At 40.5% G+C, this 20,618-nt stretch overlaps 1 protein-coding gene across 1 annotated transcript in view; it reads left to right on the top strand.

Annotated features, from left to right (window-relative positions):
* Positions 1 to 20,618, top strand: part of PEX14 (peroxisomal biogenesis factor 14) — an 87,950-nt gene that overhangs the window by 59,506 nt on the left and 7,826 nt on the right. Inside the window, exons 4-7 of the mRNA XM_009289780.1 lie at positions 7,707 to 7,829; positions 15,302 to 15,387; positions 17,883 to 17,985; positions 19,256 to 19,353. Coding sequence (XP_009288055.1) covers positions 7,707 to 7,829; positions 15,302 to 15,387; positions 17,883 to 17,985; positions 19,256 to 19,353 — 410 coding nt within the window. The remainder of the gene's footprint in view (positions 1 to 7,706; positions 7,830 to 15,301; positions 15,388 to 17,882; positions 17,986 to 19,255; positions 19,354 to 20,618) is intronic.

Here is a 20,618-nt window from a genome sequence, read left to right as displayed (position 1 = left end):
TTGTTTCTTCTGTATTTTTTGCTGATCGTGGTATTCTTAGAACGACTCTAATAGACAGGTCTTTGGAAGAAGGTAACCAAGATTGAAGTTTCACTGTGTTTCTGCATATGCTCGTTGTGTAGGAATTTAACTGGGCTTTGTAACAAAACTTCTGGTTCTGTAATTCAGGTTACTGAGGACTTCTGGACATGTCTTGCTTGATTTAGAGTCGTGTTGCTGTCTGCCTTTTTTGTAATTTGGACTTTTTGTGAAGCAAAAATTGTGCCTGTTGAATTATGCTGTCTGCTACCCGAAGATTTGTTGTAGATTAATTCAAAAACAAGGCGTCCATATCCTGTTAAGGCTGTGATAGCACTGCATGTAATAGGACTTTTGCATCTCAGAATCCCGAGTCTGAGTCCCATTATCCAGCCACTTTGTCCTGCGTGTTGTTCCTCGTATTCTCTTCTTAGTGCTTTGGCCCCTGAAATACAGAGCTTAGTATTGGGAGCTTTTACTTAAGGTATCCCTTCCTGTTTTTTCTACGTGGAACAGAGATAACATACTTCATATAAGCAAGGAGCTTACTTTACATTAGAAGAGGAAGACCTGACCTCTCTTACTACAAGTGAAACTGTATTTCCCTGCCTTGAAACTACCAGTGAAATACATTTTGCACTGACTTATAATGCTGTGATTTATGCTGTGATATGCTTTCTGATATTACAATGTCCTTTTGCCTTTGTGTTTGATTTTTTTCCCCTCTAATAAATTTTAGTGGGTATGTTGTCAGTGAACGGGGGTATTTACCCAAAACTCCCATAGGAGAATGAGGCATTCTCCCTGCTGTCTGCTGCCTCAGAGAAGGAATCCTATGCATTTTTTCCCCCTCCCATTAATCTTACGGCAATTTTTTTTTCTGCATCTTTTCTCCTTGTTTTGAAATAGTATTAACAAGGGAGAGATTTTTAAATAGAAAACAACTGGAAGGAAGCATATTTCTCTTACTCTCTCTCATGTGCCTGCACATACGTGTTACACACCAACATGAATGAGTGACCAGAAGCAACTTTTTCATTTTACGTTTTGAACTTCTCATATATAGAAAACTGAGAAGAAAAGTTGTAGTACTACCTGTTCCTGTTTTTTCCATTCCAATACATGCTAAGCAAGCCGCTTGCCCTTTCTTATTCAGAGTGAAAATACTTTGATCCAGTTTTTTGAAGACAATACTCATTTCATAAGAATATTTAATCAGTAGAAAATAGGGAGGATTTAGTTTGTTTGTTTAGTATTTAACCAAGTGAATAAGGCAGATTAGGGGAAGGGGGGGGACTGGACCCATAAACAAGGTGATATATAATATTTTTTTTCGTTCTCCTTTTAAATAAATACCGATCAGCTTTATGTTCAGAGACAATAGGAGCCGTTGGCTTAAATTTGCAGTTTACTGTATTTATGGCTGTAATATCAAGGTGCTGCCGTCGTAATTTCATGCCCCAATGAGAAGAGCAAGGTCGAAGCAAATGCTTCCATCGGCATCTGCTAACACACTAACTCATAAACAAGGCCCGGCTGGATCAGGTGGCACGGAATAATACAGGCTAATGAAATACAGCACAGCTTTCCATTACTGTTAGTTTTTACAGTGTCGTCATTACGTGTAATTTATGTTTAAAAAATTCAATTTTATACAAGGCTCTGGGAAATAGGGGTCTGCAGGTCACCCGACGACTTTTAACGGCTCTGAGAGTCCTTATTGCACTCTACTGTTCCAACAAAATGTTAATAATAAATAAAAAAAAAATCCTCTTTTACTTTTTCTCTGGTTTGCATATCTTGCTCTGTCTTTTTAATTACGAGTGGCTAAGGAGAGTTTGGGGCTCTAGATGATGTCAGGAGTTATCCCCTTTACTGATGCTCCCAGAGGGGGGTTACTATCTGCTTGCTTTTCTTTTGTCTGTCTATCAATCACCTGGGGTCCTGTAAATGGAGTAAACACAGCTGAGGAGAGGGAGATACTTAACAACCTCTCTCCCAAACCCTCACCCTCTGACATTGCCCTCCTCTCCTCCATTACGCTTCATTTTATTATAGACTCCAAAAAGCTTGGCCAGGAAGAGAAACTGCTGCCAGATTTATTTATTTATTTATATTTGTAACGCCAAAATACTTTTTATTTTAACCTTTTCCTTCCTGTTTGGCTCACTGTAATTCTTAGCATTGTACTGTCGGTCAGGTTTTCCTTCCTTATTTTAGTGCTGTGCAACTGAGGTTAGAGCACCTTTATCAGTTCTGATTGCTGCTTAGCGACCCTCATGGGTTAAAGTATATAATGTTTCTTAAAGACTGCAATTGCATAATTAACAGTCTCGTAGATTAATAAAGCTGTAAGAATTCAAAGCCCTTTCAGTAACTTTTCAAATTACTCTTATTTCTGCATTTTTCGGCCTGACAGTTGAGACCAGTCAACTTCCCTTTGATGTTTGGGTTCCTCAACACAAAGTTTGAGCTGGAAGTGCACAGCAGGATGTTTACGTTCAAATACAGTCTGTTAATGTAAATGAGGGGTAAAAAAATCAGAGTGATGTTTCTGAGACCTTAGGTTTTGTTAAAACGTTGGGTTGGGCTCGGCCTCGTGAATGCCTCATGAACCAAGATGTGTGAAAGAAAATGGATCAGGAGACCGTGCCTTTCTGACCTTTTTGAAATGTGTTCAACTAAGAACAGAGTAGGATATAGGACAAACATTTGATAAAAGAATCACCCAGCACTGCATGCAACTGACTGCACAGGTGGAATCATTAGTCTGGATCAGATCCCAGAAGGTTTTTATGATGGTGCTTTTAAAATGTGGCCATGTTCTTTCGGAGCAGAGTAGACTCAGTGGCTTCCAGGAACAGGAGTGTAGTATCATTTCAGGGTGTCTACCAGTAGATCTTCCTTTTAGTCATACGGTACCATGCACTAACTTAGGGTAGTCATATAGTTTGTTGTAGCTAAACAAGTTGTTTGTTTTCTTCTTAATAGTGTGTGCATGTGTGAGGAAAACAGGAACAGATACCAACCCCCGCCCCGCGCCCCTCCCCTGCCTTTTGTCCCTGCAAAAGGGTAGGTGTGATGATTGCTCCAGGGTGGTCTGTCAGAGGGGTAATAAAGCTGTCTTTGGAAACCACAAAAGGAACTTAGATTCTTTCCACCACCCTTCCCTATTATGGCAAAATTCTTAATTTCTTCCTAACCAGAAATTTTCTCCCTAAAACTAATGTTGCCTTCAGGTTGTGCAAATCTCGCATGAATTACTGGGTTGAGCAATGCGAGGAGGAATGTAATGAAGAAAAAGATATGCTCAGTGGATAGGATGGGAAAAAGAGTTGTCACTGAAATGTCAGAGCCTGTGTCAGAGAAGGAGAAGAAAAAACTTAGTGGCTCATCTAGTTAAGCTCATGCAAGGGTTTTGCATTGCAATTATTGCTACTGTGTTTCATCCAGAAAATAGAGACGAATGGATTTATGGTAAAACAACGGATTGGGACTCACATCTGTGTTTTATTTTCTGCCTGTCAGAGGTTCAGTTCTGACCTTGGAGCACTTCTTATATCTGTACAGCTCACTTCTTCCTCATCTGTAAAATACGGATAACAGTACTCCTCTAAGTACTCCTCTACTTCAGAGTGGTCATAGGAGGAACAGTACTTTGATGTACTGTTCTAAAGAGTGGTAGATATTATAAAAGGGCCTAAACAGACAGTCAAGTCTTAAAAGTTCTTGGGCAAAGGAGCTTTTTATACAATACTCGAGGTGCAGGCACCAAGAGATGGTTTTGACAACCCATTTTATTCTCTGACTTGCTCTGATTCTGTGTTTGACTACAATTTACAGAGGCTGAGTGATCCCTGAAAATTGAGTGGCAGCAGTGACAATCACAAAACAGGGTCAGCAAGAACCTTTGAGTGCAAAACAATCATGGGTGCTGGATTATTCAAATCAACACCCTCAAGCCTGAAAAGGAAATTTTAAGTCTTTGTGAAAATTATGACTAATTCTTTGCAATGGCTGTGGTGCTGTAGAGGAATGAAATGGATGGTTGGGGGAAGGGAATAGGTTTGCATTCTGTAGGGCTATGAAGACAGTTTCCTTGCATCCTTCTCCTCAGCTCAGTCCTTGCTCAGTACCCTCTGCGGTTAGATTATTCCTTGCAGATAGCAATCAACTGGAAGGAAGTGTGTGTCTAATTTGCATGAGATTATTTAAAACAAAAAAAAAGGTCTGCATTAGTCAGGGTGATGGTAAACAACGCAAAGAGATGCCTTTTATAATATAGCCGTGGCTCAGCTTTCAAAGCCAAATATAATTCACTTACAATTGGCAGTTTCCTTTATTGTTCCTTTTAACCTTTTGCATTCTGCATGGTCTTGATCTTGCTGAAACTCCAGAAGAACTAAAATGTTTGTTTTCGAAAGTGTTGAGAAAGTGGGTTTAGAGCAATTCTTCTGTTAAACTGAGGTGATTTTCTTGACATACCTATTTGAGAGTTATATTAGACACAAAGCTCCAGTTTTCGTGGCACTGCTTTTGCATCCAAGGGAATTGGTATTATTTTTGGGTTACTGACTTCCTGCTAGATTAGAGCAATGAATGGACCATGGATACTTTTTTATATAGTGCAGTGATAGAAGGACACTGATAAAATAAAGCAAGGTGAGATATTGGAACAGATGACACTTTGTCCTGGTTTAGAAATTCCCACTTTTCTATGTAATTAATATATCAAGGTTGAATAATTTTGGGCATGGAAAACTCATACTGTGTGCATACATGTGTGTAGGTGGTGAATCTGAAAAAAATTCAGTCCAAAGGGAATTTTGATGAGTTAGTTATAATTGCCTGAGGACAGTCTTAGAATATCTTGTACGTTTTTGTTAGTGTGTGTGAGAAATGACAACCATGAAGACAGGTATATTTCTGAATCTACAGGTGACTAGTTGCAGTGCAGACTTACTCCATGTATATGCTTAAGGAGTCAGCTCCAGGAGATTATTCCCTTGATGCTTGGAGGCCCAGATAACAGGGCCTTAAAAACATCTTGTTCAGATGAATAAAAAGGAGGCGTTCCAAGGTGATGACACTCCCAGTCTTCTCCTCTGATAATTAAGAAGGGATGTAGTTGTGATGTTCTTTTGTATAATGCCACTAGTACCATGAACAAGACCACTTTACAAGGCAGCAGAATAGTCCAGGGAAGTAATAAGAATTTTAATTTGCACTGCTTTGCACAGGATTCAAACCAGGATCTCAAACGTGATGTTTCCCATCATTCTATCATGCTCATCAGCTTTTTCTTCACAGTACAGCAGAGTTTTAATGGAAATAGTGATACTTGAATGTGTCACTAGTTGGCAAGACCAGAATAATCCTAGAACTGCATTTTATCTGCAAAAGATTTTAGGTTTTTTTCTCCAACAGGATGAGAATCGAAGGGGCAGTATGGTTAGGAAACAATAAGCATTGTTTCCTGCTCTTTTTGCAGAATGAAGTAAGGATCCTCCATAACTTCCGTATGTTTCTAAGTGTTAAATATTATCAGATTTGCTATCTTTGCATGGAAATAGAACAATGCCCTGTTCTAGTGGGAGCCATATTTGCAGCCAGCAGCTAATATTGCCTCCATGTTTATGAAATTCCATAGTTGCTAGTGATCTGCCGTGTTGGCATCTGTTTATGCTTTCTCCTACACTGGATAATTAGGAGCTGGTTAAAACAGTTTCTTTCTGATTTAGGACTTTGCTTTTTAACATGGATTAGACACCATAAATATTGCTTTTGTGACTAGAACAATAGGCTAAGTTGTGTTCATGTGCCTTTTATTACTCTCAGTGCAAGTCTTGTTCCATACTGTTATGTGTGGTTTTGGTTCCTTACTATTTGAGGTACGCATCAAATACAAGTAAAGGGGTGATTTTGTCAGATTGCAGGACCAGAGATCAGGAACTTCAGATTTCCGATACTGTATCTGACACTGACAATATTCTGTTATGTTAGAGAAATCACCTAACTTCTCTGTGCATCACTCTCTGCACTGTAGAGTAGATATAAGAGTAACTCACAGGAACTCACAGTGTCTCACATAATCGCAGGAATGGGGAAAAGATCTGTTAATAGTTATAAAGCCTTCTGAATACCAGAAGCACCGTGTCAGTGCTTTATGATATTAAATAACAGTTCTGAGACAGACTTGTGTATTTATTTCTGGCAATATTGTTTGTGCTACAGATTATTCTGTCTAGACCCCCAGTATGCAGTGAAGTTTAAGATCCTGAAAAAATTTCTCGAAACTTAGGTAATATGCCCAGATATGTCCATTTTCTATATTGTATCTCCCTGTAATGTTAAAGAACTAACTGTTTTAAAGGGTAAAGTTCAGGAATTTCATCTACCAGCAATACTTTATGGATCTCGAGTGGAGGTGATGGAGAGAAAGTATTCCCCCATTTTTCTCCCACTGCTGTCATATTCATACCATTTTCCTAACTGTGCTCAGTCCCTACAACAACTGTGTGAAAATCAAGCGGTCTGTCTCTTCTCTTCTAAGTCTCTTTCCTTAAATCTGTATTCTCACTTCCAACCTTTCTGAATGTTTTTGCATACACACTGCGTGTATAGTAAAAGGTCCCGAATCACTTCACATGTTCCTCATAGCAAGGACGCTGGCTTTCTATCTGCTTCTGTGCAGGAGAATAACATAACAAATAATACACAGCTGTCCAGGCCCCACATCGTGGTTGCCATCTGAGTCCTAAATTCTTTTTCTAGAGGATGTTTTCTACTGTTGGAAAAAATAATCCAGCCGTGCTTCCTTCTTCACAGATGCTGGTCATCGTGAATCCTTTAGCTGCTTTTCTTTTCCCCCTTGTTGGCCAAATCCTTTCCATATGTTGTGGCCAATTACAGATGGTCATCCTGGCATTTCCTGATGGCAGGAGTGACTGCACCAACATGTACCATGTGTGCAGTGTTACTACAGCTCTGCGTGAAATAAAAACCAGGCTGCCCTGGGGCAATCTAATCATGCAGCAATAGGCTGGGGCAATGCTAAGCTGAAAGTTTGGGCTTGGCCTTGTTTTGATCTGTTTGTTATAGTTTTATTTCCTCCTTACATTCTGTGTCCCATTCATACTAATCACAGTCAGTCCTGATTTTTTTCTTTTTATTTCTGCATTTGTCATAAAATAAAGCAAATTATTCCCGTCTTCGGAAACGATCTAGACTAATTAGTCGTCTAACCCAATAATTAGTTTTTTGTTTCCCTGTCTGTTTTCATGCATTATTGTTAGTTTTTTCCCCTCTTTTTTTTTTTTACACCATTACAGATTAAAATGAGCCACATTTGCAGTTGATGGTATCTTTTTTTGGGGGGAAGAATGGAGAATTGCAATAGAAAGCTACTTCAAAAGCAGCAATAAACTCAAGGATAAATTAAGGAAATTGAATGAGCCACATTTGGAAGCAGCGTTGAGGCTAATATTCTGTCGCTTAAGGTTAAATTGCAACAGAGAAAGAGAGAGGGAGACATTCCAGTGAATCCAAAATTGGGGAGGCATTACTGCTCAAGTCAGTGCCAAAATTCTTTGCAGCTTGAAAGGGTTCTGCCTGGCTTGAGAATTTAATTATGCGTGCATCAAGTGGGTAAAGGTGCTAAACTGATTTCATTTCCTCTGCTCCCCCAGGCCTGACAGATGAAGAGATTGACCTGGCTTTCCAGCAGTCGGGCACAACCACGGATGAGCCACAGTCCCCAGGTCCTTCTACACAGCTGGTGCCAACTCAGCCCTCTCACCCTGTGGTGTATAGTAAGTAACACTTTGAAAAACATCTGCTCCTGTTGCTTTCTGCAGTGATTTCTGCAGCAATTTCACAGATTTCTGTGCCAGATCCTAGATTTCAATTCAACTAATGCCATACTTTTTGTCAGGATCAGACACCAAATGTTACTTCATAGTTGTTGATGCCTGTGGCAAGATCATATTTCACAAGGAAAATGAGATATGAATGATCACTGTCTACAAACAAACATCATACATACTAGCCTGTGACACCTCTTGACCTGAAGGTGTACAGTCAATACAAATTAGATTCTGATCCACTATAAGGACTTTAAAAAAGCATTTAGTCAACGTAGGACTCAGTCTTCCCTTTAAAACTTAAGGTCATGCTTCCCTTCATCAGTAGGGTTTTCTAATATTTAGATCATTAATATATGATAGAGCTGATAGATTCTTGGATAGAAGGTGCTATAAAAGTACAACCCTATTACATCTTTAGTTATTGCAACAGTGGACTCTGCTCTATAAACTGTTGGACATCATCACAAAGTTTTGTATTTTAGTTAGAGGACGTATTTTCTTAACTAGTGAGGCAACCGAATCAGTTCATAGAATCGTGGAATATCTCGAGTTGGAAGGGACCCATAAGGGTCATCGAGTCCAACTCCCTGCTCCTCGCAGGACTACCTGAAACTAAACCATACAACTAAGAGCGTCATCCAGATGCTCATTGGACTCTGACAGTTAATGCCTTGAACAGTTACTTGAAAGAGGTGTATTTTCAGCACGAACAGCAAGCTAGAATATAAGGTCTTCAGGACTTAGTCTGTGACTTCCTGTGTGTGAGTTTAAGGTCTGGCACAATGGACCCCCAGTATGAACGAGTTCTAAGAGTGCTATCAGGTTACAAATAATAAAAAACAGTTAATAAGGATCCTTAATTTTAACAAGCTTTCTCTCTTCAATCTTAAATAATCTGAAGGGTGACAGCAGAAATTCTGTGTAGACTCTGTGGATATGATTGTGTGATTTTGTGTACAAACCACACTCTCAAAGAATTTTTAAAGTCCCAACATAATCTGTGTAGACTCAAAATTTACATATATATTTGCATTTTAAAACAAACCTCACAAAAAAGTATCTAAGCTCCAAACAATAAAAATGAAAGTACACACCATTAAAAATCCATCAAAAGAAGCTGTTCAGCTCACATGTGTGTCTGGCAGTTTGAAAAGCACTTCACTTACCTGCCAAGTGTTAAGGATAGGATTTTGATACTGCTCCTAAACAGTTCTAGGTCAGATATTGACCGATGTAACAGTCCACTTAGGGCTGTGTTTATTAGTTTATGGCATAGTTTTGCTATTGCTAGAGACAATACTAGACTTGCTTTCAGAGTTTTTAAATAGTCTGGTTTGGCACAGTTTGGGAAGAAAAACATTTGTGATGGAGTTGGGCTCAGAACTGGAATATTTCTGACTGTTGTATTTGGTGTGCTGGTGAACTCCAGGACTGAATTCTGCCTCCTGGGCTAATACCTGTCTGCCGTAGTTCACAGAAAATGCCAGAAAAGCAAAATCTGCTCTCTTGCTGAAGAAACAGTGCCGGATCCTTCTTAGTGCTATCCATTGCTCATTCAGCTAACTCTTATCACAACCCAATATTGGAAGAGTTAATCTGCCCTTATTTTATAGTGTTCCACTAATATGAGTAGGGCAGGAAAGACGTATGCAGTTCAAACTGGAAAACATTGTCATTGTTATTAACCCTTGCAGCTTTATCACTGTTTGGTTTTTTTCCTTTTACTATTTTGGCTTTCCTCAAAGCACCAGCTCCCAGTTTCTTCTCACTAGGTGTTGTGGTTTAACCTGGCAGGCAGCTAAACACCACACCGCTGTTCATTCTCTCCCCGGCCCCCAGTGGGATGGGGGAGAGAATTGGGAAAAAAAAGGAAAATTCATGGGTTGAGATAAAGACAGTTTAATAGGACAGAAAAGGAGATAAAAGAATATACAAAGCAAGTGATGCACAATGCAATTACATACCACTGGCCAACCAAATGCCTAGCCAGTCCCCGAGCAGCGCCCCACCCGGCCAGCTTTCCCCCAGTTTATATACTGAGCATGACGTCCCATGGTATGGAATATCCCTTTAGCCGGTTTGGGTCAGCTGTCCTGGCTGTGCCCCCTCCCTCAGCTTCTTGTGCACCTCCAGCCTTCTCAGTCGGTAGAACGTGGGAAGCTGAAAAGTCCTTGACTAGTGTAAGCACTGCTCAGCAACAACTAAAACATCGGTATGTTATCAACATTATTCTCATCCTAAATCCAAAACACAGCACTCTACCAGCTACTAGGAAGGAAATTAACTCTATCCCAGCCAAAACCAGGACACTAGGTAAGAATCTTAACTAATATTTAAACATCAAAATGATCCCAGCAACAGCTCCAAAGAGAAGTCTGGAAGTATCATTCTGTAACGATCAGAAACCAAAGGTGAATAAAAATACCACCGAAGTAAAGCTTTTGTAGGAGATGTAATTGTAAACTGGTGCTCTAGCTTTATGATCTGATTGGTGCTTTTTAAAGAATTTGAACCAAAAGCTTTTGCCTGTGAGCCAGTCTTTTTTAGCAACCCCCAAAATCAGGGAAATGGTGACAATAGGTTCATTAGGTATTGTTCCTCCCCTCTCTAGCCGTTCTTTGTAGACCTTCTATTTAAACTTAACCTTTAAATGGATGCATAAAAAGAATAAATAACTAAATATACATGGTATTCATTTGACCAAAATATTTGTTTTGATTAGGTGTCATCTGTGCCCCATTCTAGTCCTTGACTGGTGTGGTATTGGTGGTGTTAGTGACGGATCCATCTTTGTGTCTTCCTGTTAAGTGCTTTCCATGGTATCAGAACTGCAAAAAGAATACGTGAATTTCTCTAGAGCTGATGGTTGAGCCTGTGCAGTGGATCAGTGCTCTTTCAAGGTGCCTTGTTTGCTGTAGGTTATTTCATCAGTTGGATGCTAATCCTGTAATGAATATTTCTGAATTGGTCCAAATCTGCTCCAGGACAGTTGTTTCAGTAATAGTTTACTAAGTCAATTTATCTTTCACAGATTTGTCAGGGGTTGTCATGTACAGAGAAAGATAGATACTACTTTTTCTGTCTATCTGTTATGCTTATCTTCTTATAGAGTATTCATGACACTAGTGTTGGAATGCTTCAAGGTTTGAAGTTCAAAAGTATATCTAAAGGACTAAAGAGATAGGTAGGCTGACTCGATGGGAACAACTTATATTGGAAGAGCTTAAATTGAAAAAGATTATGAGCTATATTTGCCTTCCCCAAAGAAGACATCTGAGTTTCTTGTGAAGTTGCATCTGATCTGCTGGAGTTTAGGTCTTGAAGACTGTGAACCACTTTGTGTTTGATATTTTTGGTTCTTTTAAAGTTTTTTTTTCAGTAGTTTTGACACCTCTACACAAAATCACAAAACTAGAGAGAAAGAATTACCCCCCACAGACCAAAAAGGAGAAACAGTTGAGGAGGGTACTGTGTTGAAAAGCAGTGACTAGTGTCTTAAGAAACCTAATTTCTCTCTGTCCCCCCTCCCCACAAGGTGTTGCTGCTTCATGTTTAAAAATTACGTTAAAACTGTGGATTACGAGTACAGAAGTTCAGGATGGCTTCAGAACCATCTCAAGAGTTCATTCAGCACCAGCAGCCAGGTTGGTGATCTTGGCAGCAACTCCAGTGTAGGATGTCCACTCTTGCGAGTCAGAGCAATAAATCCTATGCACACCTTTTGATTTTACTTGCTTGATCTCCTGCTGTTGTCAACTCAGTCTGTTGTAATTTTTAAAGTTGCAGGAAATAATTCATAGCACTTAAATACTTCCTTTTGTACAAATTGAACTGCTAGTGTAGGTATTACTTAATGTTCTAATGTTTTGTTGGAAATAGCTATTACCTATGTAAGTACTTTCTTATTTCCTTCAAGAGTTAACGAGAAAGAAGCATATTTGTAAGCCTTCAGAGTAGCATAGTTCTTGTATGCCGAACGCCTCCTGGGTTTGATTTAAGAGAAACAATAATAACTTTTGGGAGGAAGAGACAAGAATTAGGTTAAGTTTCTAGACATTGTATTTTAGCTCAATACCATCTCTACTATTTCTCCTCTTGTTCTGGAGGAGTAATTCTTTCCCTCCAGTTTGTACTTTTGCCAAGAGGTGTCAAAACGGCTTAAAAAAAAAGCTTAAAAAAAGCTTGAATTTGATTAATATAGAGAAACAAGACTTTGCCTGACTGATAATAAAACTGATAAATGACATTTGAATTACTTGTAGCAGTAATTTATTACATAAAATATCTTTTATTTGACATGCGATTAGTTGCTGGAAGCATCACTCAATCTGACTAGTTTAAACATGCTCTAAAATGAACCCCCAGTAAAAAACCAGGGCTGTCTGCTGTTGGCATTATGAAATATACTAATCCAGCAGTGAGGACAAAAATCTGACTTTAAATATTTAAATGATTAATTGGGTTTATATTTTTTTTTACCTTTCTAACCCCTATAATTACAAGCAAACTCAGGGGAGTTTCTGAGCTAGGTGTGCAAAGCTGCATGCTTATCATCCAGGTATTGTCTCTGTTCTTCCCCATGGTATTTATGGTCTCCATTTATGGGGTTTTGCGCAGATTTTACACCTGCTTAAAAGTAGTCTCCAGTGACGGTTTTTCTTGCCATTTGGATCTTCTTCTCCCACCCCTGTGTCTTCATTATGTGGGAGGTTGTAGAATACAGACTGTTTTCTCTTACAATTAAAAATGGTAACTAGAATCCAAACTCTTTTTTTTTTTTTTCCTCAACTCCTTTCTGTGGGTTCACCGTTTGTTCTTGGAAAATCACCTCTTCCAGCCTCAGTTTCTACAGTTTTAAATGTGGATACTAGTGAGGCTGACCTTACTTGGATGCACGAGGCCTAATTAATCGATGTCAGGAAAGTTAATTCTTAGATGAATGGGGATCTTAAAAATAGTAGGGGTTTACTCTGGAAGTGCAATTTACAGTTACTGCTGTGAAAATTAAATATACTTACAGAAAACACAGACTTAACAGCTGGAGAAAATGTCTGTGTCCCTTCCATTTGCCTTTTGAGGGTCTCTTATGTAGAATGGTTTGTTACTTCCCCAATGTCTAAACTGAAGAGTAACTGGGCTATTAGTGCTTTTTCACTTTCTCTGAATTTTATTCCAGTTCTACAAGTGGGGAAATTGAGGATATGTGGAGAAGTCAGTGTGAGCACTGAGGTTACAGCTGAGAAACTTCTAACCCTGTCTCCACCCCGCGTTTTAGATTAGAGCATTGCAGAGAAAAAGGAAGATTGAATGTGGATTTTAGGCAGAGCTGTGACATTCTTCATAACATTGTAAAGTTGATGTGGTCAATGCTCAGCCTTTACTGTGTCCCTCACTCACTCACTTCTCCTCTCCACCCCCCTCACTTTTTTTTGCCACAAGACAGAATTATTTCACACATCTCTAAAACGAGTAAAATGGCATTTCAGCTTCTTGTCTTTATAGACTCTCTGAACTTTAGGAAAGATCATTCTGGTCCCTTTTCATTAATAATGAAAACCAGGGGGCAATAAAATGTTCTTAGCTCAAGCATTACAGGAATGGAGGGAGAGATGAGTGAGGTGAAAGGGCAAAGCGGACAAGGTCCTACAGGTGTCTCTCCTTTCTACTCAGAGGTCACCGCAGCTGGGAGGTAGGTAGGGACAGCCAGTCAAGGACTGCCATGGACAGGGCACAGTTGGACCCACAGACCCTCTGAGATTAATTAACCCTTTACAATAGGCAGTTCAGCCTGGAACGAGCTGCGTTGTCATAGAAGGATATTTTTAGTCAGAAGTTCAGGGCAGAGAACTGGACAACCAAGAGACTTCAGATACCAGAAATGACAGTGGGAGCAGAGTAAGGAGGGGAAAGTGGGATGGATGACTGGGGTTTGCAGCAAGATTAGCCAGAGATCATTTTAAATCCTGACATGTACACAGCCAGTTACTGCAGCTTAGCTGACGTGTGTTAACTCATTAAGTTAAAAAGTTATGATAATTTGATCATGTGCCTGAGCTCCAAAACTGCAACTGCAGCAACCCAAAATACTGCTGGTGACACTATTCACCAATTCTGACAGAGCTGCTTTTAATTTGTTCAGATTTCTAGCCAGTGGATAATTTGAGGAGCTGTGTCCTAAAACATAGCAAGAAGCTCTGAGTGCCGGTATTTGAGAGTCAGTGCCTGTCTGTAGAGCCTTGAGGGCTCGGATTAGGAGTAACTCATGCAATGAAATGCCTGTACAAGATCACAGCAACAGGAAAAATGGCAATAGGTGAGCAAAGCAGAAAGGAGACAAGCTTCCAGCCATTTCAGCCAGTTAAGCCTCCCTTTGAAAGCCTAAATTGAAACTTTGGAGAACAGAACGCATTTCCGAGACATTGTAGGTCACATGTAGATTTGGATCTGTCTGTTTGGAGACTGTACACCGGCCTCCACCTCATCAGTTCTGCCCACATCCTGCCAGTGAACTTTAGGAAAGATCACTCTGCATCCTCTTTATTATTAAAGAAAACTGGGGGCAGTACAAGATTCGTTAAGGGAACTGTGAGGGAGGTAAAAGGATAAAGCTGGTGGAAAACTACAGGTGTCTTCTGATTCTGCTTGAAGGAGCAGAGCATACCGTATCTTTGCTTTGCTCTGTGGAGTCTCTAAGCTTCTGTGTAAAATTGTGTGTTAAATATCTCAAGCTTTTATCTACTTCTTTACCTCTCTCTGTAGGTATTTAATTGCATATTTTCTCTCTGCTGTTTATGTGTGCTTTGGTCCCTATTCATAATTGAGGCTTGAAAGACACTGGATCCTTCCTTAGTGAAATGGTCCGTAATTGCTGACACAGTGTTCATAAACCCATTTATTGCCCTGATTTCTCTTCTTTCCTTTCTCAAAACGCTTCCTTCTTTCTTTTTTTCTGCACTCTCCTGGGTCTCTGGCTCTGTCCTCATTTTCAAAAATGATGATAGTGAAGAGCAACTGGTATTCAAGTAATGAGTTAACCTTAGCTACCACTAACACCACAGACAGTTATCTGGGGAAAGTGCAGTAGGGTTCAGTGTGCCTTCTGCAAGGAAAGAGTAGGGCAAAACAGCTTGATGGAACCTTTTTAATTGCTGCTGTGATTTGTCTCCCTTTGACACCTTGTGAGGCCAGTGTCAATGCTAGAGGTCCAGACAGATGTTTCAATGTGCTAGGGCCAGAAGCCTGCACACTGTACCTGAGGGACTACCAGTATCTTAATGCTCCCTGCTGAGTAAATCTGTGCCTGCTAAGGAACAGCAGAACTGGCATTATTCATTGCTTTTTTCTCTGATAAAATGGGTGTATGAAAATGTTGTCACCTGCAGTTCTGACTATGATTATTTCTTGATTTTGGCCTTTAGGTCCTCCTGGCTCCAGATGGCGAGATTATGGGGCTTTGGCTATCATCATGGCAGGAATTGCCTTTGGATTCCACCAGCTCTACAAGGTAATACCTCCCTCACTACCCTTACACCGTGCTCTGAGAGAATGATGTTATGCTGCTTGTGTCCAAATGATCATGTTGGTTCCAAGTTGGTTAAGCATCTCTGTTCTTACTGGCGCTGACATTGCTATATTTGAGAAATGTAGACACTTAACGTGGAAATGCAGAGTCAAAAAGTGACAAGCAAACAAAACTAGTTTTTAGCAGTGGATCTCAAACTGCTAGTTTTTAGCAGTGGATCAAGCTACTAGAAACAAGGTAATTTTCATTGTGTATATATATTTTGGAATTTTTAAAGTTGGGGAAACTGAGCACAGTTCAGTAAAGGGATTTTCCCCGCATTGGCCAGCAGACATTACTGTCATAGCGCCAGTCTAATGATTCGTCCACTGGTGATCCTGCACCACGGGTAGGAAAGAATCTTCTTTGACCAGTCAGAATGTTGTTGAAAAGAAGGTGCTAATTTCCAGGTCTGCCATACATCCTGTAGTTCTACTCCAGTGTGCTTAGAACAAGGTAGAGCAAGCGTGTGTCTGCTTGTGTATTGTAGAGACAGCAGCCCCTTCTTTTTTCTTGTGCAATGTTTCTGCAATTGAACATATTCTTTCACTCTGGATTTGCTTTCCAGCAATGCGGTAAGTGACATTAGATAATGTCTTCGGTAAACAATCATATTCTGTGGCTACATAGAAAGACATAAGTGGTTCAGGTCAACACAGCGGAGTGTAAAGAGCTTTGGTCCAGTAGAAGTTGTGTTTTATTTTTGAAAAAGGGACAGAGATGAAGACTTAATGAGAGGTTGATGGTTTTCATGTTTGTTCAATTAACTATTACTGTCTTGTTTAGTAAAATCTATTTTACAATAAAAGTGTTGGCCTTCTAGTTTAAAACTACTTTTCTTATCCTGTCCTATCATTAATTTTCTGGGTCTCAGGCTAAGATAGAGAGGCCAGATTAAGCAACATGTTCCGTCTATGGCTTTTTATTGAGATATGTTGTCCCTATGTTTTTATATAAAAGTAGTGATGCCAACCTTACTGATCTTTTCGTTCTTGCAAATGGTGGGGCTGATAAGTGTCCAGAGAGATGTTAAGACAACAGCTGCTGGGCCTTGCAGACCTGAACACATTGCTGTTACTAAATGACACGTATCTAACACATATTGATGATTTACATAAATTTTTTGGCATAATGTCACTGATGCTGTTGATATATCCTACTGCTGTATTCTTTGTTTACAGATCTTGCTCTGCTGTCTATCCAAACCTCATAAGGCATATTGTGTGCCTAGCAGAGACCCATATTCTTGTATAGGAGTAAGAAATCTTTGGAGCTTGATAAATTCCCTCTGCCTTTCATGGGATTTTGAGGGAGTTTGCAAATCGTGGTTTTTATATGAAAGATAGGATGCTAGGATAAGATATAGTTGTCCATGTGTGTTCTGTGAAGATTAAGAGAGAACTGTTTATGAAAGTCATCAAAAGCTATTTGCTTTTCAGAATGTCTGAGTGTAAACATGTACATGTGCTTTGTGAGGGTAAGAGCTGTGTACAGCGACACTGAATCTTAAACCAGTGCTATTAAGTGTAAAAGAAGGCTGTCCCACACATGTCAGTTTGGATAATCAGCTCTGTCTCAGAAACCATCCTGTATGTATGCCCTGATAGTGGGTGTACATGCATCAAAAGCCAGGATGAAAAAGAATTGATAGGCACTATCAGGGCTGTTTCCACATCCTAGACCATCCTTCTCTCACTTTTTTTTCACCTGCCATCTTGTGCTTGGATGTGCCCTTGTTAAAGTGCATATTCAGTTCATAGGAGCTGTGCTGCAGAAGGATCCATGGTAGTTAGAGGAGAGTTGTGACCTGTTAGATCCAGTCCAAGGGCAGAATGAGGTAGATTTCATGGCTGTGTACAGTGTCACTGACCTGCCTCCCATCCTGTACTAGCTTGTTTCTCACTTCCTTTAGCCCTGGTTCCTTAGTTCTCTTCCCTGTGCTCCAGGTCTCTGCTTTTCCCTCCATGCCTTGTAACCCTTCCCCTGCCAAGGTTCAAAAGATTTTACAATACTTCTCGTTCCCTGGCTTGTGCTTCTTCTGGCCTTTCCTGGGCCTTTCTCCTCTTCTTCCCACTTCTGCATTTCTTGCCTTGTGGATGTAGCTCGAATGTTGCGACACATCAGTGTGTTCACATTTGAGAGCGTAAAATCTGAAATTGTACTCTATATGTGATGGATGTTCCTCTGGACTGAGAGCTGTCCCAGGAAACCTTAAATGGAGTTAGGAACTGTTTTTTAGCACCCCCAAAAATGTAACCACAGAACTCATATCTTCTCTTTGGCAACTTCATTTAACACCTACTGTAGAGGGAATTTGATCACTGGCTCTGTAATAAAGGCTGAGGTTTGGGTGGTGGGCTTTGAGGATGTTTCAGGTAGATTAGAAAGACCGCTTTGCATATCCCTATTTCCTAAAAAAGTTTCTGTGCTCCATGCAGAAATACCTGCTTCCTCTCATCATGGGAGGCAAAGAAGACAGGAAACAACTTCAGAGGATTGAGTCAAACATTTCTGAGATGAGTGGCAGTGTGACACAGACAGGTAAAGATTAATGACTCCATCAATTCACCCCTCAAAGCCTTTCTCCCTATATCCTCCATTCTGCCAAGACCCCCACCCTTTTCTTTCCCTCCATCTCCACTTTATGTGGTGACTTCATTTATCTGCTCTGAGAATCTGTTCACATTTGCAAATGAAGCCGCCGTCATTTCGGTTTAATTTGAAATTGCTTGTTTACTGTCGGCGCGGCCTCAATTAATTATGTTTTTACGGAAAGGCTCCCAACCTCAGAATATTAATAAGGGGAATAAAATGACAGCCTTTCGGAGGGCTGTAAAGTTCATTTTTAATTTCTGCTTCTCTGATGTTTTCAGGGGGTTTTTTTTGCTGTTTTCCCCCCACCTTCCATCTGAAAATCCGAGGAAGGGTCAGGAGAGTCTGTAATTACTGTGCCTCCCTGACCTTAGCCACCTTCTCTGTTATTGACTCTATAGGGTGTCTGTTCATTACCCGATGCCCTAATGATGGTCTGGATTAGCTGTTACCTGTCACACCAATAGAGTTTTTAATTTTATTTTATTTTATCAGCTTGTTTACTGCCTGAAAGCTTTGGATAAAGTACCAAAGTAGAAAAAGTTCTCCTACAGCTGGAGTTGGAGTCCAGCAGAAATTCTTCTGTGTTTGCTGGGGTGTAGGAGGGGTGTACAGGGTGTTCTCTTGAAATAAAAGGAGAAAAGCGCAAAGTGTATTCAGTTGATGGGATGGAAGAAAGTATGATTTTCAGCAGTAAGTTTCTTAAAGATGCTGGGGTTGAAGAAGCTGGTGGATTGAGAGTGGGAGGATGCTAATTGCACTTTTTAGTGGAGAGTGAGAAGAAAAGCATCTTTCATTTCTCTTGATACCCTAAGGTCAATCCTGAGACCAGCCTCTTCCCCGATTGGAGCTAGCCCCAGTGTTTGCCTGCGTGAGGCCCAAGATAGATAAATGATACAAACATTGTATAAGTTCAGGGAGATGTACAAATCATAAACCAATATAATTAGAAGGGAGAGGTTTTGGACGGATATACTGTGGGCTATAGACATCTATACAATGGAAAGATAAACTAGAAATACTGGAGGTTAGATGCAGTGCAGGTAGATTACCCGTAGTGCAGATAAATCATATGGATTAAAGTGAGCAGGCGGGCGTAGATAAATTAAATATAGTAGGAATAGAGGCATCTTTGTAGCGAGACAGCAGGAAGGACGTGTGTGAGTGCGTATATGTGCATGTATCTCAGTTTAACACTCTCCTGCTTTTTTCCTCACAGTGACTCAGTTACAGACAACGTTAGCAGCTGTCCAGGAACTGCTAATCCAGCAACAACAGAAAATCCAGGAGCTCACCCAAGAACTGGCTGCTTCTAAGGTATCCGCTTCCAACTCTTCACCTTTAGAACATCACCATCTTCTTTGGAACATGCATAGCTTCTTTTGTGGGCACATGGAAAGGACCTTATTAGGTTCACAATCCAACCTTCAGCTCTGTCATATCCCCAGCCAGTTTCCCTGCATCTGACTTCTCCATAGGCAGTCTGTTTAAAGCACTGGGTATTAATTGGGTACTCTGAAATATATCTAACTTCTGAGAGGGCTTTGCTATATAGCTTTGTATGCAGCCTGTGTGTCTGAGGCCTCAGACCTGTTCTCAGCTCTGTATGTTCTGCATTGCATTTGAGATGAAATAATTGTGCTGTTAGTCCACTGACCAAAAGAGGTAAAGGCCAGCTATGCAGAGGTTTTATTTGTGTGTAATACGTAGTTTTACATGTTTCTATTTCTCCTGTACCCTTGTACATTGTCAAAACAATGACTTAATCCTGTTCAGCCAAGCACACACTTGAAGTACTGTATTTAAGTCACCTGTTCAGATCCAGGCCGGGTAATGGCCGAATATTCTTACTATTTGGGTTCTTGTTTCAGTGATTTTGGTCATCTCAGTTTAACAGGTGGCTCCATCACAACCACATTAGTGATGCACAGTGGCCCAATCCCCTTGACTCCTGACTTGACCCTGGCAATAAAACCATAAGTTCTGCCTAGTTTGTGTTGTTACATGTGTAACTACAAGTAACCACTTTTCACCAAAATTTGTTTTCTTTCTGGCAATGAGAATTAGTGCTTTTCATCTGACACGGTCCCCCACAACATCCTTCTCTCTAAACTGGAGAGGTATGGATTTGATGGGTGGACTGTCCGGTGGGTGAGGAAATGGTTAGGTGGTCACATCCAGGGCGTAGTGGTCAATGACTCAATGTCCAGATGGAGACTAGTGACGAGTGGCGTCCCACAGGGGTCCGTATTGGGACTGGTACTGTTCAATATCTTCATCAATGGCATAGTGGGATCGAGTGCAGCCTCAGCAGGTTTGCAGATGACACCAAGCTGAGTGGTGCAATTGACATGCTAGAGGGACCTTGACAAGCTCGAGAAGTGGGCCTGTGTGAACCTCAGGAGGTTCAGGAAGACCAAGTGCCAGGTCCTGCACCTGAGTCAGGGCAACCCCCAGTCTCAATACAGGCTGGGGGATGGAGGGATTGAGAGCAGCCCTGCCAAGAAGGACTTGGCGGTACTGGTGGATGAAAAACTGGACATGAGCCAGCAATGTGCGCTCGCAGCCCAGAAGGCCAGTTG

Source organism: Aptenodytes forsteri, unplaced genomic scaffold, assembly GCF_000699145.1.
Source record: "Aptenodytes forsteri isolate BGI_AS27 unplaced genomic scaffold, ASM69914v1 Scaffold61, whole genome shotgun sequence".
NCBI lineage: Eukaryota > Metazoa > Chordata > Aves > Sphenisciformes > Spheniscidae > Aptenodytes > Aptenodytes forsteri.
Note: the sequence above shows the minus strand (reverse complement) of the source record. Positions and strands in the feature narration are given on the sequence as shown.